Raw genomic sequence first — 26060 nt, 5'->3', positions numbered from 1 at the left:
CCCCGGGGGGGGCGCGACTGGCGGCCCCGGCGCCCGCAGGTGGGAAACGGGGGGTGGGGGATCCCACCAGGGGGAAATTGGAAGAACCGGGGCCGGGGCGGGGGGGGTGTCCCACCGAGGGGGGGGCACCGGGACCGGGGATGATCCGAGCGGGGGCACTGGGGCTGGTCTGGCGGGGGGGGCGGGCACCGGGGACACCGGGGCTGGGGACGGTCCCACCGGGGGGGAACTGGGACCGGGACCGGGACCGGGACCGATCCGGCTGGGGGGAACCGACACTGGGGATGTTGTTACTGGGTGGGAGCACTGGGAGCACTGGAACTGGGGATGGTCCCACCGCGGGGGGGAACCGGGCCCGGGGATGGCTCAGCCCGGGGGGAGCTGGGTGCCCCCCTGAAGTCCCTGGGGGGGGAGCGGGGGACGCCCCCCCCCGTACCCTAACGACGGCCCCGGGGCAGGAGCGGGGTCCCGGAGCCCCCCGCGGGGCCCTGGAGCCCCCCGCCCCTCCCCGGGGAGGGTCTCACCTTCCTGCAGGAAACCGCGCGACTGCTGGCCCCCCCCGACCCCCCCCCGGCGCCTCCCGCCGCCCCCGCGGAGCACCCCGGGCTCCCCCCGGTCCCCACCAGCGGCCCCGACACCCTCAGCCTCATCAGCCTCCAGTGCCGGCACCTGGCTGGCAGCACCGGTAACGGCCCCGGTACCGGCAGCGGGCGGCGGCGCAAGCAGGCGACCCCCCAGCGCGGCGCCGAGCCCCGGGACCCCTCTTTCCGCGGGGTGACCCTCCGCATGCGCCTGGGCCTCCCCGCCGGCAGCGCCGAGGGCTGCCGCCTCCTCATCACCGCCCGCGGTGGCAGGTACCGGGCCCCCGCCCCGCTGTCCGTCTGTCCGGAGGCACCCCTGGACCTTGGGCTGCTCCATCCGTCTGTCCGGATGCACCCCTGGGCACCCCCAGACTTCTGGCTGCTCCGTCCGTCTGTCCGGATGCACCCCTGGGCACCCCCAGACTTCTGGCTGCTCCGTCCGTCTGTCCGGATGCACCCCTGGGCACCCCAGGACCTTGGCCTGCCCCGTCCATCTGTCTGGCTGCACCTTCCCTTCCCCCCTCCCTGGTGATGTCCCCTGGGGACCCGACCGCCCCCGGGGGGTGTGTCCCCCCATTCCGGGGGGGTCCCTGCGCTCCCCCTGACCCCCCCCTTTTCCCACAGGGCTCCCAGCCGGAGCCGGGGGTGCAGCCCCTCGGCCGGGCCCCCCGGGGTGGGCAGCAGCTCGGAGGATGACGCTCCCTTTGCCCAGGGTAAGATGGGTGTGTGTGTGTGTGTGGGGGGGGTGTCCCCCTCACCCCAACACCGCTGGGGTTTGGGGGTGCAACCGTGTGTCCCCCGCAGGGAACAAGCGCTGCGCCTCCTGCAAGACGCGCCGGACCCCGCTGTGGCGAGCGGCTGAGAACGGGACCCCCCTCTGCAACGCCTGCGGCATCAGGTAGGGGACAGGGACACCCCCTCAGTGACCCACACACACACACACCTCTGGGGACCCCCCCTGGGACCCTCGACACCGGCTTCACTGCGGGGATTTCTCCCAGGTACAAGAAGTACCGGGTGCGGTGCCGACGGTGCTGGAACATCCCCGGGAAGAGCGGGACCCCCCGTCCGCGGTGTCCCCACTGCGGGGAGCGGTGTCACCCGGCCGCCGGCGGGAGGAGGTGACGGCGAGGACCCCGGCAGCAGCGAGGGGACGTTGGTGGCAGCGGTGACGGCGGTGGAGAGCTGGCAGTGGGGGGGCTGGGGGGTGTCGGGGTCCCTTGGAAGCAATTAAATGTCCTGGTGCTGGTGGCAGCTTTGGCGTGTCCTGGTGTCACCTGCTCCGGGGGGGCACGGGGTGATGGTTGTGGCGTTGGGGAGTGGGGGGGACTCTTGGTGCCACCACCGGTGGCTTGGTCACCCCAGCAGGGAGCTGCGGGGACGAGGAGGGGTCCTGGGTGCGGGCTGGAGACGTTTGGGGGGTTTGGGGACAGCGAGGTGGGGGCCAGGCTGGGGGTCCCTGTCCCCGGCTGCGAGCTGGGGACATGGGACAGGGCTCAAGGACAGCGAGGTGGGGGCCAGAAGGTGGGAGGTGTCACCAGCGCGGGCAGGAAGGGCAGCCGTGCGGGCAGGAAAGCAGGCAGGAAAGCAGGCAGGAAGGGGGGGGGGCTCTCCAGGGGGGCCCCAGCAGCTGCGCAGGGGATTTTCCTGCACCAGGATTTTCCAGTGGGATCCAGAGCCGAGGCCGGGCTGAGCCTTGCCCCCCCGCCCCCCCCCCCCCGGGTGGCAGGGGGACAGGCTTGGGGACACCCCCACGACCGGGACCCCACCCTGAGCCTGGCCTGTGGTGGGGCGGGGGGGGCTCTGGGGGTCCCAGATGTCTGGGTCCCCCCCCTGGAGCTGGCGGGGGGAAGGGGCTTGGAGCTGGGCTCACCCTGCGGTCTGTCCTACACCCCCCCACCCCCCCCCCCGCAGCCAGAGTCACCATCTTCCTCTAATTAAAACAGAATTATTTATTGGGTGTTGCTTTATCCCCCCAGAAGAGCTGAGCCGGCAGCCGCAGCCCCCCCTGAGCATCCCCCCCCTGAGTTACAGCCGTGCCGCCCTCGGCACAGCGCTGAAATGGTTTTAAAAAACCCCCAAAACACCCCCTACACCCCCTCCAAAACCCAGCTGGGGCGGGGAGTGGGGGGGTACACAGGGTTTCCCCCCCGCCCTGCAACCTGGGGCTGGGCCCGGTTAGGGCTGGGTGAGCTGGATGCCGTAAACCTCCCCGCGGTCGTGGCGTTGCCGGTGCAGGCAGGCGGCTTCCGAGGAGCCCTCGGCGTCCCGCACGTTGTACTCCCCCTTCTTACACGCCGTCGACTTCAGGTAATACCCGCCGGCGGCCGCCAAACCCACCGCGGTGACGGCGCCCAGCGAGCCCAGCGAGGCCAACAGCACCAGGCGGCTCTCTGCGAGGTGCGACGGTGCCGGTGAGGCCGCGGCGGTGACGGAAAGACCCCCCCTCAATTCACCAATCCCCCCCTTTCCTCAATCTCACCGTCCACCCGGACCATGACGCTGCCGGCTCGCCGGCCGTGCCGGTTGGTCGCGGTGCAGGTGTAAAGGCCTCGGTTGGCGGCGGCGGCGCCGGCTACGGCGACCGAGCGGTTATCGGCGGCGAAGCGGAGGTTGGGGGCGGGCGGCAGTGCCCAGCCGTAGGTGGGGGTGGGCAGCCCCTCGGCGCGACACTCCACGCTGAAGCTGGTGCCTCGCGAGACGTTGGCGGAGGGCAGCACACGGAGGCTCACCGCGGCGGGGCTGTCTGCACCGGGGCGGCACCGGCCGTCAGCCAAAACCACCACCCGGCGCTTCAAAAATAACCAACACCCCCCCCTCCCCCCCCTTTTTTTTTTTCCACCCCCCCACTCACACTCGACGGCGACGGTGACGTTGCGGAGGGCCGAGCCGTGGGGGTTGGTGGCCCGGCACTGGTAGGTGCCGGCGTGGGCGCGGGTGACGTTGGGGCTCGCCGGGGGGGGGTCCTGGCTGTCCCCCAGCTTGGCGCAGGCGACATGGGGCGGGGGGTTCCCGCTGGCGGCACAGGCCAGCTCCGCCGGCGTCCCCTCCACCCAGAGCCGCCGCGCCGGGCAGCCCGTCTCACCGATGCTCGGCTCATCTGCAACCCGGGAGGGACACGGTTGGTGGGGGCTGGGGGCCCCCCACCCAGGTGGGGTGCATCGACCAACCGCCCACCCCCCTGCTCCCCACCCTGCAGCGGCGGGACCAGCCCCATGGCAGCCGGGCTCCCCACTGGGCTGGCATGAATGTGGCATCCCCGGCATGGCCACAGCATCCCTGACACAACCAGCACCCTCGGCATGGCCATGGCATCCCTGGCACAGATATGGCATCCCCAGCACAGGCACAGCATCCCCGGCATGGATGTGGCATCCCTGGCACAGTCACGGCATCCCCAGCATGGATATGGCATCCCTGGCACAACCAGCATCCCTGGCACAGCTATGTCATCCCCGGCATAGCCATGGCATCCCTGGCACTACCAGCATCCTTGGCACAGCCATGGCATGGCCATGGCATCCCTGGCATGGACACAGCATCCCCAGGATAGCCATGGCATCCCCGGCACAGCTATGGCACCCCTGGCATGGTCATGGCATCCCCAGCACAGACGTGGCACCCCGGCATAGCCGCAGCATCCCCGGCACAACCAGCATCCTCAGCACGGATAACGGCATCACCGGCACCGCCAGATCCCCGCCCCGTCCCCGGCACTCACACTCGACGGTGACGACAATGCTGCGGACGGCCGAGCCGTGCTTGTTGCTGGCTCGGCAGACGTAGCGGCCGGCGTCAGCCCGGCTAACGGCCCGGCTCCCCCGGGTGCGGGGGGGACCCCCGTCGCGGGCGCAGCGGGTGCTGGGTGGGGGGTCCCCGTCGGCACGGCACGCGAGCTCCCGCCGCTCGCCCTCCACCCAGGTGCGGTGCGCTGGGCAGCCCCTCTCCGTCAGGGTGGGCTCGTCTTGAGGGGGGAGAAAAGAGGGGTCCTGGTTAGCGCGGTTGCCACTGGCACGGCCGCGGCGGAGACACCGGCACCACTCACACTCCACGCGGACGGTGACCAGCCGGCTCCGCGTCCCCAGGCTGTTGGTGGCGTTGCAGAGGTAGGTGCCGGCTCGGGAACGGGTGACCAGCTCCGGCTCCCCGGTGTTGACGGTGACGCCGTTCCTGCCGCAGATGACGGTGGGCGTAGGGTTGCCGGTGGCACGGCAGGACAGCGCTTGCCGCGTCCCCCGTAGCCATGTGCGGTTGCTGGGGCAGCCGCTCGCCACCATTTCGGGCATATCTGGAAAAGATGGAACGATTCACCGGGACGCCCGTGCCGGCTGCCGTGGGCACAGCCGGGCCCCTCCGGCGCGGCACCCACAGAGCACGGCGAGCCGGGCGTCCGCATCCTTCGTCACCGTGCCGTTGGCGATGGCCAGGCTGGCCCGGCACCCGAACTGTCGCCCGTCATCCTCCCGCCGGGCCACCAACCGCAGCTCCAGCTGGGACTGCGGCCCCTCGGCCAGGACCCCCCCGTCGGCATCGCGGAGCTGCAGCCGGACAGCGGGGGGGTCGGCGACCCCGACACGGCATGCCACCGTCACCTCGCTGCCCGCTGGCACCGACGCCGGGCTCAGCTCCAGGACGGGTGCCGGGAAGCCTGCGGGAAGGTGCTCGTGGGTCCAACAGGATTTTGGGATGGGCTCCGGTTATCGCTCCGCTGCGCCCGGTGTCTTACGGTAGACGTGGAGCTGCCTCCGCGCCGTCCGTGCCGCCGTCGCCACCGCCGCGGTGCAGGTCAGCTCCTGCCGCCCCGGGGTGTCAGGCGAGAGCGTGGTGATGGCGGTCAGCACGTCCCCGGCCGCCGCCACGGTGACATTTAGGCTCTGCTCTGCCAAGGTGATGGCGAGGTGGACGTCCCCGGCGGGGAAGGCACCGGTGATTCGGCAGCTGGCGTTGGCGGCAGCGCCGGCTTCGAGGCGGGCGGGAGCCCGGAGCTGGGGCGGCTCGGGGAGAGCTGCGGGGACACGGTGTCACCAGGGCCGTGCCTCGTCCCCAGCTGCACCCCAGTGCCAGGGAGAGGATCCCGGCAGCCAGACCCTCACCAGACTCCAGTGAGGATACGGAGCTGCCGGGAGGGTGACGGTGACCCACCGAAAACCGACAGCTTGACGGGGACGGCGGCGCGGGCGAAGAGGGGCCCGTGGGGCCGCAGGGACAGCTCGGCGTGGCAGGTGACGTCCTGGCCGTGGTCGCCGGGGCCGGCGGTCAGCAGGTGACTGACGGCCACGCTGGTGCTGCCCTCGGCGGTGCCGAAACTCTCCGTCCGCAGAGTTTCGGCACCTCGGCGCAACGTCACCGTCAGGTTCCCCACCGGAGCCACCTCCACCACCCGGCACGTCAGGTTACGGCTCTCGCCCACCGCCACGGCCGGCACCGGCTCCAGCACCACCCGCTCCGGCAATCCTGGGAGGTGGCAACCACCAAACCGTCAACCGTAGCCATGCCACGGCCACCCAGGCCCCCCCGGCGACCCCCGGCACTCACGGTAGACGAGGATGCCGGCGCTGGCGTTGGCTTGGGCGTCGCCACAGCGCCCGTAGCACGTGGCGGTGCCGGGGCTCCACTGGGAGACGTTGAGGAGCCGGAAGCTTTGCCAGCGGCGCCCGCCGGCCCCCGCGGCCACGGCCAAGGGGGTGGCCAGCCCCAGCGTGGCGTTGCCCCCCGGGCAAGCGCTGCGGCTGCAGTTGATGGCCACCGAGCCCCCGAAGGGCACCACGGCCACCCGTGGCCAGGCCCCCACCGTGAACGTGCCCCGGGCGGCCCCTGCGAGAGCCCCCACACCGCGGGCAGCCCCCGCTGGCTCAGCCCCGGCACCCCCCGAAGGGAGACACCCCCCACCCCAGAGATCCCCCCCCCCCCAGTCCTGGGAGGGGACCCCGGCGTCCTGGGGGTCCTCCCCGTCCCCTTCCCCTGGCACTAAGAGACCCTGGGGTCCTTGAGGTTCACCGTCCCCCCCCCAAAAGAAGGGACTCATGTGTCTGGGGTCCCCAGGAACACACCCCCCCCCCCCAAAATAAGGGGCCCACGTATCCAGGATTCTTGGGGTGTCCCCCCTACTCCCCAAAATAAGGGACTCAGGCATCTGGGATCCCCAGGGGCCACCCCCCCCCAAAATAAGGGACCCTGGTGTCCAGGCTCCTGGGGATCCCCCCCCATAATAAAGGACCCAGGTGTCTGGGGTGTGTGTCGTCGTGTGTCCCCCCCACCCCTCCAAAAAAAATAGGGGATCCAGGCATCCAGACTCCCCAGGGGCCACGCCACCCCCCCCCTTCTGAAATAAGGGACTCAGGTGTCTGGGGTCCTGGGGGTGTGTGTCCCCCCCACCAGGTGTCTGGGCTCCTGGGGGTCCCTCCCCCCAGCATGAAGGGTCCCTGGTGTTGGGGGTCCCCGGGGGTCCAATCCCCTGCCCCCCCCCATAATTAAGAGTCGCTGGGATCTGGGCTCCCCAGGTTTCACACACCCCACACCCCCCCCCCCTCCCCAATGAAGGGACCCAGGTGTCCGGGCTTCTCGGGGTCCACCCCCCCTCCATAATTATGGGTGTCTGGGAGGGTCCCCAGGGTTGCCCCCTCCCCAATATTTAAGGGTCCCTGGGGTCCCCAGAGACCACCCCCCGCCCGCTTCCCAGCACGACGGGTCCCAGGTCCCCAGGGTCTACCCCCTCCCCCCCCCCGCCCCCCATCCCGGAGGGACCCAGGCGTTCGCGCACCCCCCCCCTCCCCCGAGCCCCCCGGAGCCCCCCCCGAGCCCCCCCCCGAGCCCCCCCACCTGCGAGCGCCAGGAGGAGCGGGGGCAGCAGCCGCGCGGCCGGGCCGGGGGGTCCCATCGGATCCCGGCGCCGCTGGGGGCGGGGGGGGGGGAATACGGGGAGGATGAGGAGGATGGGGATGAAGAGGAGGATGGGAAGGACGAGGAGGATGAGGGGGATGAAGAGGAGGATGGGGAGGAGGAGGAGGATGGGGAGGAAGAGGAGGATGGGGATGAAGGCAGCTCCTCCGCTGCCGCGCACGGAGGCGAGGACGACGCCGGTACCGCGGGGCTGCTCCTCCCCCCGCCCCCGGCTGAGCCCTCCCGGGGCTCGGTGTCCCCCCCCCGCCCGGTGCTCGGCGCTGCACGGGACCCCCCCGGCTCCGGATCGGGCCCCCCCCGGTGCTCAGTCCTGCACGGGACCCCCCCTGAGCCAGGATCGGGCCCCTCCCCGTGCTCATCCTACACCAACCCCCCCCCAAACCTCGCCCCGATCGGGCCCCCCCCCCCCCCCCCGCAGCAGCTGTGCCGCGGGGGGGGGTGGGGGGGGGCACCGATCCTGCGTGGGTGCAGCGACAGACCGAGAGCAGCTGCGTGTCCCCTCCCCCCCCCCCCCCCCGTGTCCCTTCCCCCCCCCCGTGTTCCCTCCCCCCACGCGTGGGGGCTGCCCACGCGCTCAGCTGGGGGGGGGGCGCTGCACGGGTCCGTCTGCAGCGGGGCTTGGCGGGGGGGGGGCGAGGGCTGGGGCAAGCGGTAGCCACGCGTGGGGGTGCACATGGCATGTGCGTGGCGTGTGCTTGGCGTGGGAGGTGTGTGCACACGCGTGCAGGCGTGGGCATTGCGTGGGCACCGGGCGTGCAGCGCGTGTGTGTGCGGGCGTGTTGCGTGTGCACGGAGGTGTGTGGTGTGTGCATGCGGGCACATTGCATGGGCACGCAGTCGCATGTAGGACATGCATGCAGGCGTGCATCGCGTGTGCGTGGAGGTACATGGTATGTGCACGCAGGTGTGTGATGTGTGCATGCACTCACATGTATGACACGCATGCAGGTGTGCATTGCATGCACATGTATGTATATGGTATGTGCATGCAGGTGTATTGCGTGTGCATGCACTCACATGTATGACACACATGCAGGCGTGCATTGCATGCACATGTGTGTATATAGTATGTGCATGCAGGCATGTTGCGTGTGCATGTACTCACATGTATGACACGCATGCAGGCGTGTTGCATGCACATGTATGTATATAGTATGTGCATGCAGGTGTGTGTTGTGTGCATGCACTCACATGTATGACACACATGCAGGCGTGCATTGCACGCACATGTAGATATATAGTATGTGCATGCAGGCGTGTGTTGTGTGCATGCACTCACATGTGTGACACGCATGCAGGCATGGATTGCATGCACATGTAGGTATATAATATGTGCATGCAGGCACGTTGCATGTGCACGCACTCACATGTAGGACATGCACGCACACATACATCACATGTGCATGTAGGTATATAGAACGTGCACACAGGCATGTGTTGCGTGTGCATGCAGTTGCATGTATGATGTGCATGCAGGTGTGCATCGCGTGTGCATGTAGGCATATAGTATGTGCATGCAGGTGCGTTGCGTGTGCATGCAGTCGCATGTAGGATGTGCACGCAGGCGTGCATGGTGTGTGCATGTAGGTATATAGTATGTGCACGCAGGCGTGCGTCACGTGTGCATGTGGGTATGCGCATCACGTTCACAGAGGCGTGCATCATGTGTGCATGCAGGTACACGTATTACACGTGTGCAGTCGTGCATTGCGTGTGCACCCCCACGTGCGTCTCATGCACATTACGTGTGTGTGTTACGCACATGCAGATGCATCACATGCACACGCGTGTGTGCGTGCGCCTGCGGCCGTGCCCTGTGTGTGCGTGTGCACCCCATGAATGCAGCCGTGCATCGCGTGTGCGTGCAGATATACGTACCCATGCACACACGGGCACGTGTTACACGCGTGTGCTGGTGCGTTTAGCGTGTACACGCAGGCGTGTGCAGGCCAGTGTATGCGTGTGCGTTGTGTGTGCGAGCCACGTGTGTGCCGGGTGCATCACGTGTGTACCAACGCGCCCCTCGAGCCCACGCCACGCCGCCGTCGCCATGCCAGGTGCCCCCCGCGCCCCATCCCCGTCCCCTCGTCACGCCGGCGGCGCAGGCGACGCGTGTTCCCTCCCCGGCACCGCGCTCCGGCCCTACCTCGGCCCACGCCGCGCCGCTGCCTCACGCCGGGCCCGGCAGCCGAAGCAGGCCTCGCCGTGCCGGGCCGTGCCATGGCGTGTTGTGGCGTGTTGTGGCGTGTTGTGGCGTGGCGTGGGCCGGTGTCACGCCGGGGCCTGAGTGACGGTGCCAGCGAGCGCCTGGCGCTGCCGCGCTCACGGTGGCTCCGGCCGCGCTCGCTCCTCGCGAGGGGACGGGGGCTGGGGCGCTGCAGTGGGGGGGTGTGTGTGTGGGGGGGGTATTGGGGGGGGTGGGCGCCCCCCCGGCCCTGCTCTGGCCCCCCCCCGTGTCCCCCAACCCCGTCCCTAGAGCCCCTCCCCCACTCTGCTCCCATCCCCCCCAGCCCTTGTCTTGGCTCCAGCCACCCCCCCCCCCCCAGCCCCTCCCCATATACCCATTCCCCTGCCCGTACCCCCAATCCCCTGCCCCCACCCCCAATCCCCTGCCCTTCCCAGCTCCCCCTGTCCCCCTCAGTGGGCGGGGTCAGCTCCGTGCAGGGGCGGGGGAACATGGCTTTTGGGGGGGGGGGGGGGTACGGTGAAGCCCCCCCATCATCGAGGGGGGGCACCCCCCTGCCCCGAGCGCAGAGTCTCCATCTCCCGCTCCCGCAGCCGGTAGTGCCGGATTTTCTTCTTGCGGTAGTAGATGCCGTAGCTCACCCCGGCGGTGACCAACGCGGCCACCACCGCCACCGTCACCAGCGCCAGGAGCACCACGTCGGGGTCATGGTCTGCCGGAGAGCAGGGATGAGCCCCCACCTTCCCCCTGAGACCCCCCGAGACCCCCGTCCCCACTCACAGTGCACCGCCACGGTGATGGTCCGGAGGGCTGTCCCCAGCGGGTTGGTGGCCCGGCAGCGGTAGGTGCCAGCGTGGGCGCGGGTGACGGGGCGCGGCACCCCGGTGGGGAAGGGCTCCCCGTCCTTGGCGCACTCCAGCTGGGGGGGGGGGGTTACCCCGTGCCTGGCACCGCAGGGTCTCATCCTGCCCCTCTGTCCAGTTCTGGCTGGGGGGGCAGCTCCCATCGTCCATCCGGGGCTGGTCTGGGGGTGACAGTGGCGGGAACCGCGTTTCTCCCCGGCACCAGCCCCGGTGTCACCGTCACCCTGGGATGGGGCCAGCGGGGCCCCCGCTGCAGCTGGGGACGGGGCCCCAACTCTTGCGCCGGGGCTTTGCACGGGGGCAGGAGGGGTTTGCAGAGGGCCGAGGGCCTTTGCACCAGGGCCAAGGAGCTTTGCACAAGGGCTGAGGGGTTTTGCACAGGGTTGAAGAGCTTTGCACGGGGGCAGAAGGGTTTTGCACCAGAGCAGAAGGGTTTTGCACGAGGGCTGAGAGGTTTTGCACAGGGTCGAAGAGCTTTGCACCAGAGCAGAGGGGTTTTGCACAAGGGCCAAGGGCCTTTGCACCAGGGCCAAGGAGCTTTGCACAAGGGCTGAAGGGTTTTCACAAGGGCTGAGGGGTTTTGCACAGGATCGAAGAGCTTTGCACGAGCGCAGAAGGGTTTTGCACCGGAGCAGAAAGATTTTGCACGAGGGCTGAGGGGTTTTGCACGAGGGCTGAGGGGTTTTTCACAAGGGCTGAGGGGTTTTGCACAGGGTTGAAGAGCTTTGCACGGGGGCAGAAGGGTTTTGCACCAGAGCAGAAGGGTTTTGCACGAGGGCTGAGGGGTTTTGCACAGGGTCAAAGAGCCTTGCACGGGGGCAGAAGGGGTTTGCACAGGACCAAGGGCCTTTGCACCAGGGCCAAAGGGTTTTGCACCAGGGCAGAGGGTTTTTTCACGAGGGCTGAGGGGTTTTCACGAGGGCTGAGGGGTTTTCACGAGGGCTGAGGGGTTTTGCACAGGGTCAAAGAGCTTTTCACCAGAGCAGAGGGGTTTTGCACAAGGGCCAAGGGACTTTGCACGGGGGCCGAGGGGTTTTGCGAAGCCTCAGAAGGGTTTTTCACCGGCACCGCGGCCCCACTCACACGTGACTCGCAGCGTGGCCGTGGCCGAGCTCTTCCGCAGCATCCGGTTGCCCAGGCTGAGCTGCGCCTCGCAGGTGAACTCGGCTCCATCATCTTCCTCACCAGCCGTCAGCTCCAGGCGCACGGGCCCCTCCGCCCAGGGCTGCGGTGGCCGGCGGCTACGGCAGAGCCGCAGCTTCACCCCTGGGGGCCGGCTGGGCGCCACCGAGCACTCGATGGCCACCAGCTCGTCGCAGGAGGCGTTGGGCTTGCTGATGGCCAGGCAGGGCTGGGGGAGGTCTGCGGCGGGGAGGGAGATGGCACCCAACCTCATCCCGAAGGGGATCCCGCCCGAGCGCTGCCGGATCCGGCACCCGGCTCATCCCAGAGCGGCTCCTCATCCCAAGCTGCCAGATCCAGCTCCCAGCTCATCCCAAAGGGAATTCTGCCCCAGCGCTGCTGGATCCGGCACCCGGCTCATCCTGAAGTGGCTCCTCATCCCAAATTCTGCCAGATCCGGCTCCCGGCTCATCCCAGAGGGGATCCCCCCCCAACTCTGCCAGATCTGGCTCCCAGCTCATCCCAAAGGGAATTCTGCTCAAGCATTGATGGATCTGGCACCCCGCTCATCCCAGAGTGACCCCTCGTCCCAAATTCTGCCAGATCCAGCTCCCAACTCATCCCAAAGGGGATCCTGCCCAAGTGCTGCAGGATCTGGCACCCGGCTCATCCCGAAGCAGCTCCTCATCCCAAATTCTGCCAGATCCGGCTCCCAACTCATCCCAAAGGGGATCCTGCCCAAGCGCTGACAGATCCGGCACCCGGCTCATCCCCGAGAGGCTCCTTGTCCCAAACTCTGCCAGATCCAGCTCCCAGCTCATCCCAAGCTCTCCCATCCCTGGGACCCATTGCCAGATCTGGCTCCTGGCTCATCCTGAAGTGGCTCATCCCAAATTCTGCCAGATCCAGCTCCCAGCTCATCCTAAAGCGACTCCTCATCCCAAACTCTCCCAACCAAGCTCTGCCGGATCCAGCCCCTGGTTCATCCCAACATCTTCCCCCACCAGATCCAGTTGCAGCCCCAGCTCCATCCCAGTTTTCCCCATCCCTCTCCCCCCCAGAGCACTGGGGGCTCCCCAGGCCCGGCCCATCCCTCCCCCCTTCCTGCATCCCCCCTCCCCAGCCCCCATCCACCAGTCTAACCCCCCAGGAAGGACCCGAGCAGCCTCTTACCGTACGCCAGCACCCTGAAAGCCACCATCTTCCTTTCCCCGAGGCAGGAGAAGTAGCAGAAGACGTCGGAGAGGGGCTCGGTGATGTTGCGGAGCCGGACACTGAACCAGCCCGGCCCCCGGCTCACCCACTCCTTGCTGAGGGACGTCTCCACCCCCCCAGGCGCCTTGGCCTCGGGGCAGCTCGTGGAGCAGTTCAGCAGCACCGTCCCCCCGTAACCCACCTCCGAGGAGCTGCTGGACAGTCTCACCTCGAAGGGGCTGGTGGGTGGGGCTGGAATGGGATGGGACTGGGATGAGCTGGGATACACGGGATGAGCTGGGGAGGTGGGTTGGGGTGAAGGTGGGATGAGTTGGGGACACGTGGGATGAGCTGGGACACACGAGATGTCGCCAGTTGGATTGGGGTGAAGGTGGCATGAGCTGGGGACACATGGGCTGAGCTGGGAAGGTGGGGCAGGATGTAGGTGGAACGAGCTGGGGACCCACAGGATGAGCTGGGACCCACAGGATGAGCTGGGACACATGGGATGAGGCAGGGAGGTGGGAGAATGATTCAGGTGGGATGAGAAGGGATGAATGGGATGAGCTGGGACCCACGGGATGAGCTGGGACCCACGGGATGCAGATGAGATGAGAAGGGATGGATGGGATGAGCTGGGATCCACACGATGTCCCCAGCCAGGTCACAGTGCAGGGGGACAAACTGGGGCCCACAGGATGTCCCCAGCTGGGGTGGGGGTGAAGGTGGGACAAGATGGGACCCACGGGATGAGCTGGGACCCACAGGATGTCCCAGAGAAGGTGGGTTGGGGTGCAGGAGGATGAGCTGGGGACCCACGGGATGAGCTGGGGAGGTGGGTTGGGATGCAGGTGGGATGAGAAGGGACGGATGGGATGAGCTGGGACCCACGGGATGTCCCCAGCTGGGGTGGGGTGCAGGAGGATGAGCTGGGGACACATAGGACAGCCCAGGGAGGTGGTTTGGGGTGAAGGTGGGATGACCCAGGACCCACAGGATGTCCCCAGGCAGGTCGGGGTGCAGGGGGACGAGCCAGACCCCAGGCCCGGCACTCACCGCACAGAGCCAGGAGCAGCCCGGCGAGGGAGCAGGCAGGGAGGAGGCCATACCGGGGCATCGCCGCGCCAGGGAGCGGGGAGCCGTGGGGACGGAAGCGGAAGCCAGAGCCCATCACCCTGGCACAGGGCGCTGGCGGCAGGGCACCCACCTCAGAGGCACATTGTTGCCCAGCCCTGGCTGTGACGGCCGCTCTCCACACTTCCTCTGCACCCTGGCAGGCCCCCGGCTTCCTCCCAGCCCCACCGACCCCCAGCTACACCACCAGTGCCAGAAGCCAGTGGGAAGTGACGGCAACAGGAAGTGGACTTTGGGTGCATGCTCGGCCCCAGCGGGTCGCAGCGCTGCCAGCAACAGCTTTTATTGGTGTAACATGTCACGACAGCATCTGCCAGCCCCTCCGGAGGCTGCATCCTCCTCTGCACCGGCTCTTCACGCTCCTGCCAGTATTGGTGCCAACGCCGCCGCAGCACCGAAATCCCAGGATTCAGCCCCGATGCTCCCCCTGGGTCACCATGACCCCCAGCCCCGGTGGCACCAGCGTCGCCCTCCCAAGGGATGAAGTTCGGAGGGAAAAGGAGCATCTCCATGATGGGGGGGGAGGTTGGTGCCTCGCCCCCTCCGGCATCCCAACCGTGTGCCGGCCCGGCACGTCACCATCGGGGAGCTGTCACCTTCCTGCGGCGACAGCGGTGGCCGGTGCCATCTCACCGTAGCGTCCACCATCCCACCGCGGCTCCCAGTGTCACTGTCATGTCCGTAGGAGGGAGCCAGTGGCCACGGCGCTCAGCCCTTGCCAGGATGGCTGCCCACGGGCAAGGGAGCGGGATGGGCAGGGGGCTGCCGGCCCCCCACCGCCTCTGCCCGGCTACGCTTGAGCCTCCCGCGCTGAACCGTTGAGAGCGGCCGTCTCCTCCGAGCTCGCCGGCGGCCGCCGCGACTCCATCTCCCTCTGCTGCTGCCGCTGCTGCAGCCGGTAGTGCCGGATTTTCTTCTTGCGGTAGTAGATGCCGTAGCTCACCCCGGCGGTGACCAACGCGGCCACCACCGCCACCGTCACCAGCACCAGGAGCACCACGTCGGGGTCATGGTCTGCCGGAGAGCAGGGATGAGCCCCCACCTTCCCCCACGAGACCCCCCGAGACCTGCCCCCCACCCCGAGACCCCCATCCCCACTCACAGTGCACTGCCACGGTGATGGTCCGGAGGGCTGTCCCCAGCGGGTTGGTGGCCTGGCAGCGGTAGGTGCCAGCGTGGGCGCGGGTGACGGGGCGCGGCACCCCGGCAGGGAAGGGCTCCCCGTCCTTGGCGCACTCCAGCTGGGGCGGGGGGTTACCCCGTGCCTGGCACCGCAGGGTCTCATCCTGCCCCTCTGTCCAGTTCTGGCTGGGGGGGCAGCTCCCATCGTCCATCCAGGGTCTGGCTGCGGGAAGAGCCAGGATAGGGACAAGAAATTAATTAATTCCCATCTGGAAATTTCCCCCGTGGCACCCTGGGATGGAGCCCGGCCGCGGCGCTCTCACCAGTGACGTTGAGCCAGACGGACACGTTCTTGGTGAGGGCTTCACTGTTGTTTCGTATCTTGGCATCGCAGCTCAGCTCCATCCCATCATCTTCCTCACGAGGTGTCAGGCTGAAGGCCAGCGGGGACGGTCCCCACCCCACGAGGACGCTGCGGCCGGCGCGGATCTGCAGCTGGAGCTCGTCGGAGTGGCCGGGTGGCAAATGGCAGCGCCCCGTCACCACCGTGCCGGCTGCCGGGCTGGTGGTGTTGACGTTCAGCTGCGGCAAGGGGAAACCTGCGGGTGACAGAGACACCATCGGGGTGACCCGGCAATGCCGCGGCACGAAACCGCTCCCCCCTTCCCGGCACGACACGCCAGGGCCGTGCTGCTGGCAGGTCTTTGCCGGCGCCAGTGCTGCCGGTACTCACTGTAGACGTGGACGGTCACCTCCTTCCGCCGCACCTCAGGTCCCACCGTCACGGTGCAAACCAGCCTGAAGTCCCCTGGCCGGCTGTGGGACACCATGGCGGTGGCCCGGTGGCCATCCTGGCTGATGGAGACGTTCAGGGTCTGATCAGCGAACACCAGCTTGAACTTCGCCGCCGGAAAAATGCGACCAACGATGCAGTTGACGTTCATCGTCTTGCCGATCTCCAAGAGGGTGGCAGATTCCAGCTTGGGATCCTGCGGGAATTCTGCCGGCAGAGAGAAACACCACGGGATGAGCCGGTTGCCGCCACCGCGGCGGAGCAAACGCCGGTACGATGCCGGTGCCGACTTGAAGATAGGGCGGCTCTACAGAGAGACTTGGATAGGTTGGATCAGTGGCCACCGTCAACGGGATGAGCTTCAACAAGGCCAAGTGCCAGGTCCTGCACTTCGGCCACAACAACCCCCTGTGTGGCTACAGGCTCGGGGAGGTGTGGCTGGAGCTGCCAGTCAGACCTGGGGGGGGGTTGGTAATGAGCCAGCAGTGTGCCCGGGTGGCCAAGAAAGCCAACGGCATCCTGGCTTGTGTCAGAAATAGCGTGGCCAGCAGAAGCAGGGAGGTGACAGTCCCCCTGTGCTCTGCACTGGTGAGGCCACACCTGGAGGGTTGTGTCCAGGTTTGGGCACCTCAATCCCAGAGAGATCTCGAGGGGCTGGAGCGAGGGCAGAGGAGGGCAACGAGGTGGGGAAGGGCCTGGAGGATAAATCCTGTGAGGAGCGATGGAAGGAGCTGGGGCTGTTCAGTGTGAGGAGGAGAAGGGGAGGGGAGACCTCATCACTCTCTGCAGCTCCCTGAAAGGACGTTGTGGAGAGGTTGGGGCTGGTCTCTGCTCCCAGGGAATTAGTGACAGAACGAGAGGGAACGGCTTTGAACTGCAACAGGGGAGGGTCAGGCTGGACACGAGGGAAAAATGTTTCCCCGGCAGAGTGGTCAGAGAGTGGAACAGGCTGCCCAGGGAGGGGGTGGAGTCCCCACCCCTGGGGGGGTTTAAAGGCCGTTTGGATGAGCTGTGGGGGGATGTGGGGTAGGGGAGAACTTTGCAGAGTCGGGCTGAGGGTTGGACTCGATGACCCCGAGGGGCTTTTCCAGCCTGAAGGATTCTGGGATTCTATGACTTACCGTAGACGGTCAACGCCTGCGGGCCGGAGGTGCGGTTGAAGCGCGGGCCGTGGGGCGCCAGGTCGAGCACCGCCTGGCAGGTGACGCTCTGCCCGTTGTCTTGGCGCTGTGCCGTCAGCCGGTGGGTCACCCGCACCGGCTCGTCCCGCTTCTCCCACTCGAAGGTTTTGGTGAGCAGCACCTCGCCGCCCCGCCACAGGATCACCGTCAGGTTCTGGATGGGGGCGGTGCCGCTCACATGACACACCAGCTCGTGGCTCTTGCCCACCGCCAGCTCCGGTACCGGCTCCAGCTCCACCGACTCCGGCGCACCTGGGGGAGAGACACAGCGTGAGGGGGTGACCCCGGAGTGCCGGGACGGGCAGGGACCCCCCTCTTGCCGCGGTGCCTTACGGTAGACGATGAGTTTGGTGGGCACCTTCTCCCTCTTCCCGTAGCAGATGTAGAATCTGAAGAGCGTAGGGTTCCACTCGGTGACATTGAGCAGCTCCACCACTGTCTCCTCCTTCGTTACATTTTCCACTTTCTTCCGAATCGACGTCTCCACGTTGCTGGTTGCTTTGGGATCGGAGCACTTCATCTTCAAGGTCAGCTTGATCGATCCGCCATATTCCACCACCGGCACCGCCGGCTCCATCAACAGCTCGACGGCAGCTCCCAACCGCCCTGCTGGGAGAAGCCAGGGGTTGAGGTGGGCGGGTTGGCGGTTGAGGGGACCCCCAGCCTCATCCCCATCCCTGGCACAGCAGGAGGGAAGTTCAAGGGCACCCCCAGGCTCATCCCTGTCCCCGATGTGGCAGGGGGAAGCCGGCCAGCTGCGGTGGGCAGGGAGAAGCCGCAGAGCCACCGAGCTTCTCCTTTGGCCGCGGGAAGTGGGCGGCTTTGCCGGTGGGCAGGATCCCTCTCCCCCCGCCGTCCAGCCAGAAACGGGGTGACAGGGGGGTGGAAACACCCCGAGACCTGCAGCTGGTCCTCAGGGACGGCAGCAGCTGTCCCCAGCCGGTGCCCGGGACATTCCCACCGTCCCCTCCCGCCCCATGTACCGGTGCTTTCCTGGCAAAACATCCGTCGCTGAGCCCCCCCGGGCTGTGGTGGAAGCCCCCCGGGGTGAGTCAGCGCCGGCAGCCTGAGGTGGGGGATTTCCCAAGGAGCAGCTTCGAGCTTTCCCTCCCTCCGGGGAGGAAAAGTTCTGCCCTCTCCGGGAATTGCAGCCAGCAGGAAGAAGAGAAAGAAACAAAAAAATCCCCGCTGCGATCCAGGGATTTCGCAAGGACGAACGACCTCGCTCTTTGCTCACTCCCCCCTCCGTGGGACACGACACGGTGACCACGGCCCGGGGCAGAGGGGACTGGGATGGCTCCGGGACCCCCACCCCGGCCACCCCACCGGCCCCGGTGCCGGGCAGAGCCCAACGCCGAGCATCGGCACGCTTGCGCTCACATGGAGCCTCGATGGGGACACGTACCCCCCCGTCGTGTGACACACTCGTGGTGACGAGGTCACGGTGACACGCTCGTGCCAATGTTGACACGCTCGCGGCGACACGCTCGTACCTGCACGCTTGTGCCGACGCGCTTGCACCGGCCTCGCCCCTCCGCGCCGGGGACACACGCGGGGGGGTCCCCACGGCCCTGCCAACCCCCCGCTCAGTGCCACCCCCAGCCCCGTGTCCCCTCACCTGCGATGGCACCAAGGGCGCACAGCGCCACCACCGCGGGGTGCATGGTGCAGCCGGGGTGGGCACCGGTACCGGCACCGGGTGGGCTCAGTCCTCCGGGAGCACCGGGGTGGGTCGGGCTCTTCGGGAACGCCGGGAAGGGTCGGGAGCACCGGGGTGGATCCGGTTGGGCTCCCCGGGACCAGTCGCTTCGGGGTCTCTGGGGTGGATCCGGTCGGGCTCTGGGTGCACACCGGGATCAGTCGGTTCAGGCTCTCCGGGAGCACCGGGAAGGGTCCGGTTGGGCTCTCCGGGGTGGATCAGTTCAGGCTGTCCGGGAGCACCGGGATGGATCCGATCAGCGTCTCTGGGATCGGTCGGTTCAGGCTCCCCGGGAGCACCGGGAAGGGTCCGGTCGGGATCTCCGGGATCGGTGGGTTCAGGATCTCCGGGAAGGGTCCGGTCGGGATCTCCGGGATCGGTGGGTTCAGAATCTCCGGGAAGGGTCCGGTCGGGATCTCCGGGATCGGTGGGTTCAGGATCTCCGGGAAGGGTCCGCTTGGGCTCTCTGGGAGCACCGGGTCGGGGTGTCGGTTCGCACCGCGCCCTCCGCCCGTCTGTCCGTCCCGCCTGCGGCGGCGCTTTATGAGCTCTGCGCCAGCCCGGCCCCTCGCGGTCCCCGGGGAATTCCGCTTCCGTGGGGACTTCGCGGTGGGGTTCCCCCCCGCCCGCTCCCGGGCAGCGGCGACCCCGGGGCCTGGTGGGGGCTGCTGCCCCCCTGCCCCATTATGGGGCAGTTCTCCTGCCCCCCTGCCCCAGGACGGAGCAGTTCTCCTGCCCCACAGCCCCCCCGCCCCATTTTTGGGCAGTTCTCCTGCCCCCCTGCCCCAGGATGGGGCAGTTCTCCTGCCCCAGAGCCCCTCTGCCCCATTTTTGGGGAGTTCTCCTGCCCCTCTGCCCCAGGATGGGGCAGATTCCTGCCCTCCTCCTGCCCCACTATGGGGCAGTTTTTCCACCTCTCTACCCCCCTGCCCCAGCCCACCTGGGTGCCACAAGCGTCCCCACGGCCGAGCCCCAGCACCGCACCAGCTGCTGCGGGACCAGGCCAGGTGCCGCTGGCTGAGGGAGGAGACAGCCGGGGGGGTCCCATCCTTGCACCCCCAAACCGGGGGGGGGGGGGGGGGGGAAGCATCAGTATCACGCACCCAAACGCTGATTTCCCACCACCCCGGCATGTGACGGGGCTGTCAGCGAGCCGTGGGCGCTTCGGCGTCAGCCCGGCGACCTCATGCCGAATGCCTGGGAAGGGCGAGCCCCGCGCACCCAAGTGCCTGCTTCCCCTTTTCTGCTTTTTTCTGGGGAAAGGAAAGTTTTCACAGATGGGAATTGCGGGGACGGGCAGTGCAGGGACCCTGGGCCCTCAGCCTCTGCCAACCGGGAGGCAGAGCCGGCGGTTTGCCTTGGCACCCCTCCACACCACCTCCTTGGCGCCGCCCGGGCCGTGGGCTCCACTGTATTTTCTTTTCATGACAAAGAGTCCGGAGGGTGCCGGCGGCTCTGACTGTGACACCGAGTCCCGGCGTCCTCCCTCTTGCCGCCGCCCCCGTGGCTCCCCGGCATTGCCGGGGGGGAGGAAAGTCCGCTGCAACTTCTCACGGCCGCGGGGTTTCACTTCTGCAGGCGGCAGCGAAGCCACGCGCCCGGCGGGGAACTGTCGGGGCGCTGAGGTTCCTCCCTGAGAGCCGCTGCCGAAACGCCGCGACCCCGCAGCCCCGGTTCCACCGCGGGCGGTGATGGTTCTCCCGGTGTCCCCCGGCCTTGTCCCCAGCCCCGCGGTTGTGCCGCCACCATCTCCAGTTGGCTCGTCCCCAGCCCCGCGATGGTTTGGGAGCTGCTGTGCTGGCAGCACCGGGAACGCCGGGAACACCGGGCAGCTCCTGCCACCCTCGGGCCTTGGGCCGGCCGCCAGCAGGAATCTCTTATCTCGCCGGTGACCTTTGCCGGGCCCGGCACTCGCCGGCGGTTGGAGGCCGTGGCGCTCACTACAGTGAGCAAAGGGCAGTTCCTGCCCCTGCGGTGGCTCAGCGGGGCGGGGACATGGGGGGAACAGGGATGACGGGGACACAGGGGACAGGGACATGGGGGACACAGGGATGGAGTGGCAGGGACATGGGGGTGGGTTGGCAGGGATGGGGGGACAGGGACACAGGGGACGTGGGGGATGGGGACATGGGGGGACAGAGGTGGATTGGGAGGGACATTGGGGACAGGGACACTGGGGAGGTGGGGGTGGGTTGGCAGGGATGGGGGGACAGGGACATGGTGGGGACAGAGGTGGATTGGGAGGGACACTGGGGAGAGGGACATGGGGGACAGGGACACTGGGGAGGTGGGGGTGGGTTGGCAGGGACCTGGGGGACACAGGGGACAGATGGGGATGGACTGTGGGGATGGGGACATGGTGTGGGGAGGTTGGGGACAGACTGGCAGGGCTGGGGGTGCCGATGCCACCGGTCCCAGGGGGTCACAGGGAGCAGGGAGGGTCCAGGCGCAGCCACCAGCGCCGAGCTGGCGGGACACAGTCCCTGGGTGGGACACGGTCCCTGGGCAGGATCCGGCTCTCTCTGGCGCAGGATGTGACCTCCCCGGCGCAGGATCCGGCCAAGCGCCAGCCCCCCCACCGGCACCCGACGGGAACGGGCCTGGAGCCACGTCCAGCCGTGGGGCCTGGCCAGGGGCTGCCCCGGCCTCCCCCTGCCACCGGCCTGCGGCGGGGCCACACGTGCCCTCGGCCCCCGGCACCTCGCGCGCAAGTCCCGGCGCTTCCTCCCGGCCCAGTCCCGGTTCCCCGTGCCAGGGGTCAAATCCTGCCCTGCCCCCAGGCCCGGCCCTGCAGCAGCAGCAGCCGCCCTGGCACGCTCCCTGCGAGCTGCCGGCCCCAGCACACGCTCCCTGCGGGCCCTAACTGCCATCAGTGCCAGCCCCAGCGCACGTGAGCTGCAAGCTCCAGCCCCCTATTGCACACTTGTGAGCTCCAAGCCCCATCGCATGCTCGCTGCAAGCTCCAAGCCCCATCACACTCTTGTGAGCTCCAGCTCCTTTGCACACTCACTGTGAGCTCCAAGCCCCGTCGCATGCTCACCATGAGCTCCAAGCCCCATCGCACGCTCGCTGCAAACTCCAAGCTCCATCACACTCTTGTTGTGAGCTCCAGCTCCTTTGCACACTCACTGCGAGCTCTAAGCCCCATCACATGCTCACTGTGAACTCCAAGCCCCCACTGCGCTCGTTGTGAGCTCCAAGTGCCATCACATGCTCACTGCAAGCTCCAAGCCCCATTGCACGCTTGTTGTGAGCTCCAAGTCCCCACTGCACACTCGTGAGCTCCAAGCCCTCACTGCACACTCGTTGTGAGCTCCAAGTCCCCACTGCACACTCGTTGTGAGCTCCAAGTCCCCACTGCACACTCGTGAGCTCCAAGCCCTCACTGCACACTCGTTGTGAGCTCCAAGCCCCCATTGCACACTCGTTGTGAGCTCCAAGTCCCCACTGCACACTCGTGAGCTCCAAGCCCTCACTGCACACTCGTTGTGAGCTCCAAGCCCCCATTGCACGCTTGTTGTGAGCTCCAAGCCCTCACTGCACACTCATTGTGAGCTCCAAGCCCCCACTGCACACTCGTTGTGAGCTCCAAGCCCCCACTGCACACTCGTTGTGAGCTCCAAGCCCTCACTGCACACTCGTTGTGAGCTCCAAGCCCTCACTGCACACTCGTTGTGAGCTCCAAGCCCCCACTGCACACTCGTGAGCTCCAAGCCCCCATTGCACGCTCGTTGTGAGCTCCAAGCCCCCATTGCACGCTCGTTGTGAGCTCCAAGCCCCCATTGCACGCTCGTTGTGAGCTCCAAGCCCTCACTGCACGCTTGTTGTGAGCTCCAAGCCCTCACTGCACGCTCGTTGTGAGCTCCAAGCCCCCATTGCACACTTGTTGTGAGCTCCAAGCCCTCACTGCACGCTCGTTGTGAGCTCCAAGCCCCCACTGCACGCTCGTTGTGAGCTCCAAGCCCCCACTGCACGCTCGTTGTGAGCTCCAAGCCCCCATTGCACGCTCGTTGTGAGCTCCAAGCCCCCATTGCACGCTCGTTGTGAGCTCCAAGCCCCCACTGCACGCTCGTTGTGAGCTCCAAGCCCCCATTGCACGCTCGTTGTGAGCTCCAAGCCCCCATTGCACGCTCGTTGTGAGCTCCAAGCCCCCACTGCACGCTCGTTGTGAGCTCCAAACCTACCAGGACAGGCCGAGGCAAAGGCGGGGGCTGGCGGAAGCCCAGCAGCAGCCCCCGCATGGCCTCATACCGACTCCCCCCACATCCCTCTGCCCTCCCACTAAGGAGGGCGGCTGGTTAACTCTCAACCACGTGAATGCCAGGAAACGGCCTCGCTCCAGCTGCGCCCAGACCTGTCCCAGGATTTCCCCCTCAGAGCCAAATCGGTGCCAGGAGTGACACTCGGAACCAGCGCCTCGCTCGCCCCTCCCTGCACGCCGCCCGTGTGCCTGCACGGTGCCGGCAAACCGGGAAAAAGTGGGAAAAATACGCAGAGAAACGGACAAGAATCATTCTTTGCTCCCACATCCAGCCCGACTGGGCAGGATTAGCCGGGCTGGGATCCAGCTGGCATCAGATTCCAGCCTCGGGCACGGTAAAACCACCACGAAATGGCGAGAGCGGCCAGTACAGCGACCACAGCCAAGGCCACGGCCACCGGGATCACGGGGCTGCGGGAGGATCCTGCGGGGAGAAGACGGTGCTGAGGCAGGTGTCGTCGCCGCCAGTGCGCCATGCCGAGCCCTCACTGCGACGCCAGGCCCTGGCGCGGGCCCGAGTGCCACCGCGGGCACCCCCTGACCTTGGAAGAGGAGGTTGACGCTGGCAGCGCCGGTGCCGAAGGGGTTCTCAGCCAGGCAGCGGTAGGTGCCACCGTGCTCCCGGAAGGCGGCTGCGATGGTGACGGTGGCACCGCCGTCCCGCAGCTCCCAGCTGGCGTTGGTGGGCAGCTCCCAGCGCAGCCGCGGCGGGGGGTTCCCCTCTGCCCGGCACATCACCGTCAGGTTGTCACCGGCGGCGAAGACGGTGCGTGGTGCCCACACCTGGATGTTGTGGGGGGCGGCTGAAGAAGTTGGGGGGACAACGGACAGGGAGGTGTCACCCAACGCTGTTTGCCCCCTCCCCAGCCCCTGCCGTGTCCCCCAACTCACCCCAGACCCACAGCGACATCGCGGCGCTGGCGTTGACCGTACGGTCCCTGAGCCGTAACGCGGCCTCGCACGTCACCTCCCGGCCGTGCTGCTCCGGCTGCGCCGTGAAACTCAGCCCCGCGGAGGGACCCGGGTGGGTGCTGGGGGGGAGCCCCCCAACCCGCAGCGTCAGGAGGAGATTCGGGGGGTCGGGCGGGGCCACCTGGGCATCCGCAGTGCAGGTGACATGCGCCTCTTTGCCGGCCACCGCGTCACCCTCCAGTTTAATTTGGGGGGGCCCCAACCCTGCAGGGAAGGACAAGGGGAGCGGGAGGGTGCTGGGAATCCCCCCCCCACCACCACAGCCGTCCCCGCCGTGCTGCGATCCTTACGGTAAGCGTGGAGGGTGGTGGTGGTGACATTCCGCTGCTGCCCGAAATTGCCGAAGCACCGGAGCTCCAAGCGCCAGGTGGTGACGTTGGGGATGTTGAGGGACACCCAGCCGGGTCCCTGCACCCCCATTTTGGTGACGGAGACCTCCCAGTCCAGCCGGCTGTAGTTACGGCAGGAACTGGTGCAGTTGAAGAGGATGGAGGTGCCAAACTCCACCGTCGGTTCCTCGGGGGAGATGGACACCCGGCAAGGCCCGGGGTGCACTGGGGGAGGGCACCCCGTTACGGCAGGACCCGGTTGGGGTCCCCGTACTGGGTGCGACCCCCCCAAAGTGGCACCGGAAGGGGATCTGGTATCTGTTAACCAGGCCCTGCCCAAGATGTGGTCAAGAAAAACAACCGTTCCCACGTCTGCATCCGCCGGGTCGTGCCCAGCCCCACTGTACCCCAAAATCTGCACCAGGGCTGGGGGGGGGTGGTGTGGGCAGGCACCGGGACCCCCCTTGGGATCCCCTAAACCACCCCCAGGCTCTTCCACTGCCTCAGGCCGCCCTGTGGGATCCCCTAAACCACCTTTGGCCTCTCCCACCGCGTCACCGGCGCGGAACTGCACACATGGGACCTACCCGCCACACCGGCAGGGTCCCAGCGTCCCCCAGTTTCCCCCTCGGCAAGCCTGGGAAGGGCAGGGCCGCGGGGGGGACACCCCAAAACTCACCCCTTGGCAGAAGGAAGCAGAACAAGACGACCACCACCCCCCAGCTCCGACAGGGATCCATCGTCCGGCGCTGCGGAGCGCGGTGCTGCCAGCAGTTAGCAAGGAAAAGGCTGTTACAACATTTCCTCTGCAAGCAGCCGCCGCCTTCCCTGGATGTGAGGGGGGCGGGGGGGGGCATGGGGGGGCAAAAAGGCCGGACCCCCCCTTCTTCTGCCTCCCCGGTGAGAAAAGCTGCCACCAAAACACTCACCGGCTCTGGCGAGGGCAGCTGGATCCACGTGTTGGGGGGAGGAGGGGGGGGGAAGCAGTTCCGCCCCTTGCAGGGGGCGGGGGGGGGGCCGGGCTTTGTGCTGTGGTTTGGGGGGGACACGCACCCAACAAATCCCCCTGCCACGGTGGCCCCAAAAATCCCAGCCACCCACAGACACCGAATCCACACAGCAGCCCCCTGGTACTGCAAATATGGGGGGGCTGGGGTCACAAATATGGGGGGGCTGCAAAGGGGCTGCAAAGGGGCCATAAATATGGGGGGGCTGGAAAGGGACTGGAAATATGGGGGCCATAAATATGGGAGGGCTGTAAATATGGGGGGGCTGGAAAGGGGCTGCAAATACAGGGGGGCAGGAAAGGGGTCACAAATGGGGGGGGCTGGAAAGGGGCCGCAAATATGGGGGGACTGGAAATATGAGGGGGCTGGAAAGGGGCCGCAAAGGAGCCATAAATATGGGGGGCTGGAAAGGGACCATAAATAGGGGGGGGGCCAAGAAAGAGATCACAAATATGGGGAGGCTGGAAAGGGGCTGCAAATACAGGGGGGCTGGAAAGGGGCCGCAAATATGGGGGGACCGGAAATATGAGGGGGCCGGAAAGGGGCCGCAAAGGGGCCATAAATACAGGGGGGCTGGAAATATGAGGGGGCTGGAAAGGGGCTGCAAGGGACCTTAAATAGGGGGGGGCTGCAAATACAGGGTGGGGCTGGAAAGAGGCCACAAATATGGGGGGCTGCAGAGGGAAGTGGGAGAAAACCCCCCCCCAGCACAAAGAA

General features: G+C 67.5%; 4 protein-coding genes across 12 annotated transcripts; all 4 read right to left on the bottom strand.

The window, feature by feature from the left end:
• Nucleotides 1-2630: 2630 nt before the first annotated feature.
• ICAM5 (intercellular adhesion molecule 5) lies at nucleotides 2631-9858 on the bottom strand. Of its 4 annotated transcripts, XM_074854656.1 has the most exons (11): nucleotides 9628-9858; nucleotides 7401-7473; nucleotides 6117-6395; nucleotides 5724-6035; nucleotides 5308-5586; nucleotides 4951-5229; nucleotides 4627-4869; nucleotides 4303-4545; nucleotides 3436-3681; nucleotides 3064-3327; nucleotides 2632-2974 (listed from the first exon to the last, which is right to left on the bottom strand). In XM_074854656.1, exons 2-11 carry the CDS (start codon nucleotides 7456-7458, stop codon nucleotides 2760-2762), a joined length of 2418 nt encoding a protein of 805 aa, XP_074710757.1. In that variant the 5' UTR covers nucleotides 7459-7473; nucleotides 9628-9858; the 3' UTR covers nucleotides 2632-2759. The 4 variants fall into 4 exon arrangements, with proteins under 4 accessions (XP_074710758.1, XP_074710756.1, XP_074710757.1 ...); XM_074854657.1 differs by lacking the exon at nucleotides 9628-9858 and having other exon boundaries at nucleotides 2631-2974; nucleotides 7401-7785; XM_074854655.1 differs by lacking the exons at nucleotides 7401-7473; nucleotides 9628-9858 and having other exon boundaries at nucleotides 2631-2974; nucleotides 6117-6684.
• Nucleotides 9859-10239: 381 nt separating this feature from the next.
• LOC141937221 (intercellular adhesion molecule 4-like) lies at nucleotides 10240-14175 on the bottom strand. The gene is made up of 5 exons (XM_074854775.1): nucleotides 13902-14175; nucleotides 12825-13097; nucleotides 11613-11891; nucleotides 10447-10690; nucleotides 10240-10378 (listed from the first exon to the last, which is right to left on the bottom strand). Exons 1-5 carry the CDS (start codon nucleotides 14014-14016, stop codon nucleotides 10372-10374), a joined length of 918 nt encoding a protein of 305 aa, XP_074710876.1. The 5' UTR covers nucleotides 14017-14175; the 3' UTR covers nucleotides 10240-10371.
• Nucleotides 14176-14205: 30 nt separating this feature from the next.
• ICAM1 (intercellular adhesion molecule 1) lies at nucleotides 14206-19260 on the bottom strand. Of its 4 annotated transcripts, none has more exons than XM_074854706.1 (7): nucleotides 18694-19260; nucleotides 17409-17684; nucleotides 17016-17327; nucleotides 15835-16101; nucleotides 15425-15700; nucleotides 15082-15324; nucleotides 14206-14993 (listed from the first exon to the last, which is right to left on the bottom strand). In XM_074854706.1, the coding sequence occupies exons 1-7, from the start codon at nucleotides 18737-18739 to the stop codon at nucleotides 14770-14772; spliced, it is 1644 nt and encodes a 547-aa protein (XP_074710807.1). In that variant the 5' UTR covers nucleotides 18740-19260; the 3' UTR covers nucleotides 14206-14769. The 4 variants fall into 4 exon arrangements, with proteins under 4 accessions (XP_074710807.1, XP_074710808.1, XP_074710810.1 ...); XM_074854707.1 differs by having other exon boundaries at nucleotides 17409-17681; XM_074854709.1 differs by lacking the exon at nucleotides 18694-19260 and adding an exon at nucleotides 18059-18217.
• A 4011-nt stretch (nucleotides 19261-23271) lies between these two features.
• Nucleotides 23272-25740, bottom strand: LOC141937188 (intercellular adhesion molecule 1-like). 3 transcript variants are annotated; one of them, XM_074854718.1, is made up of 6 exons: nucleotides 25266-25738; nucleotides 25016-25100; nucleotides 24298-24561; nucleotides 23927-24211; nucleotides 23578-23838; nucleotides 23272-23459 (listed from the first exon to the last, which is right to left on the bottom strand). In XM_074854718.1, the coding sequence occupies exons 1-6, from the start codon at nucleotides 25533-25535 to the stop codon at nucleotides 23323-23325; spliced, it is 1302 nt and encodes a 433-aa protein (XP_074710819.1). In that variant the 5' UTR covers nucleotides 25536-25738; the 3' UTR covers nucleotides 23272-23322. The 3 variants fall into 3 exon arrangements, with proteins under 3 accessions (XP_074710819.1, XP_074710818.1, XP_074710820.1); XM_074854717.1 differs by having other exon boundaries at nucleotides 23272-23838; nucleotides 25266-25740; XM_074854719.1 differs by having other exon boundaries at nucleotides 23272-23838; nucleotides 25262-25284.
• Nucleotides 25741-26060: the final 320 nt, after the last annotated feature.

The sequence above is a fragment of the Strix uralensis genome, chromosome 38 (assembly GCF_047716275.1).
Source record: "Strix uralensis isolate ZFMK-TIS-50842 chromosome 38, bStrUra1, whole genome shotgun sequence".
NCBI classification, from domain to species: domain Eukaryota; kingdom Metazoa; phylum Chordata; class Aves; order Strigiformes; family Strigidae; genus Strix; species Strix uralensis.
Note: the sequence above shows the minus strand (reverse complement) of the source record. Positions and strands in the feature narration are given on the sequence as shown.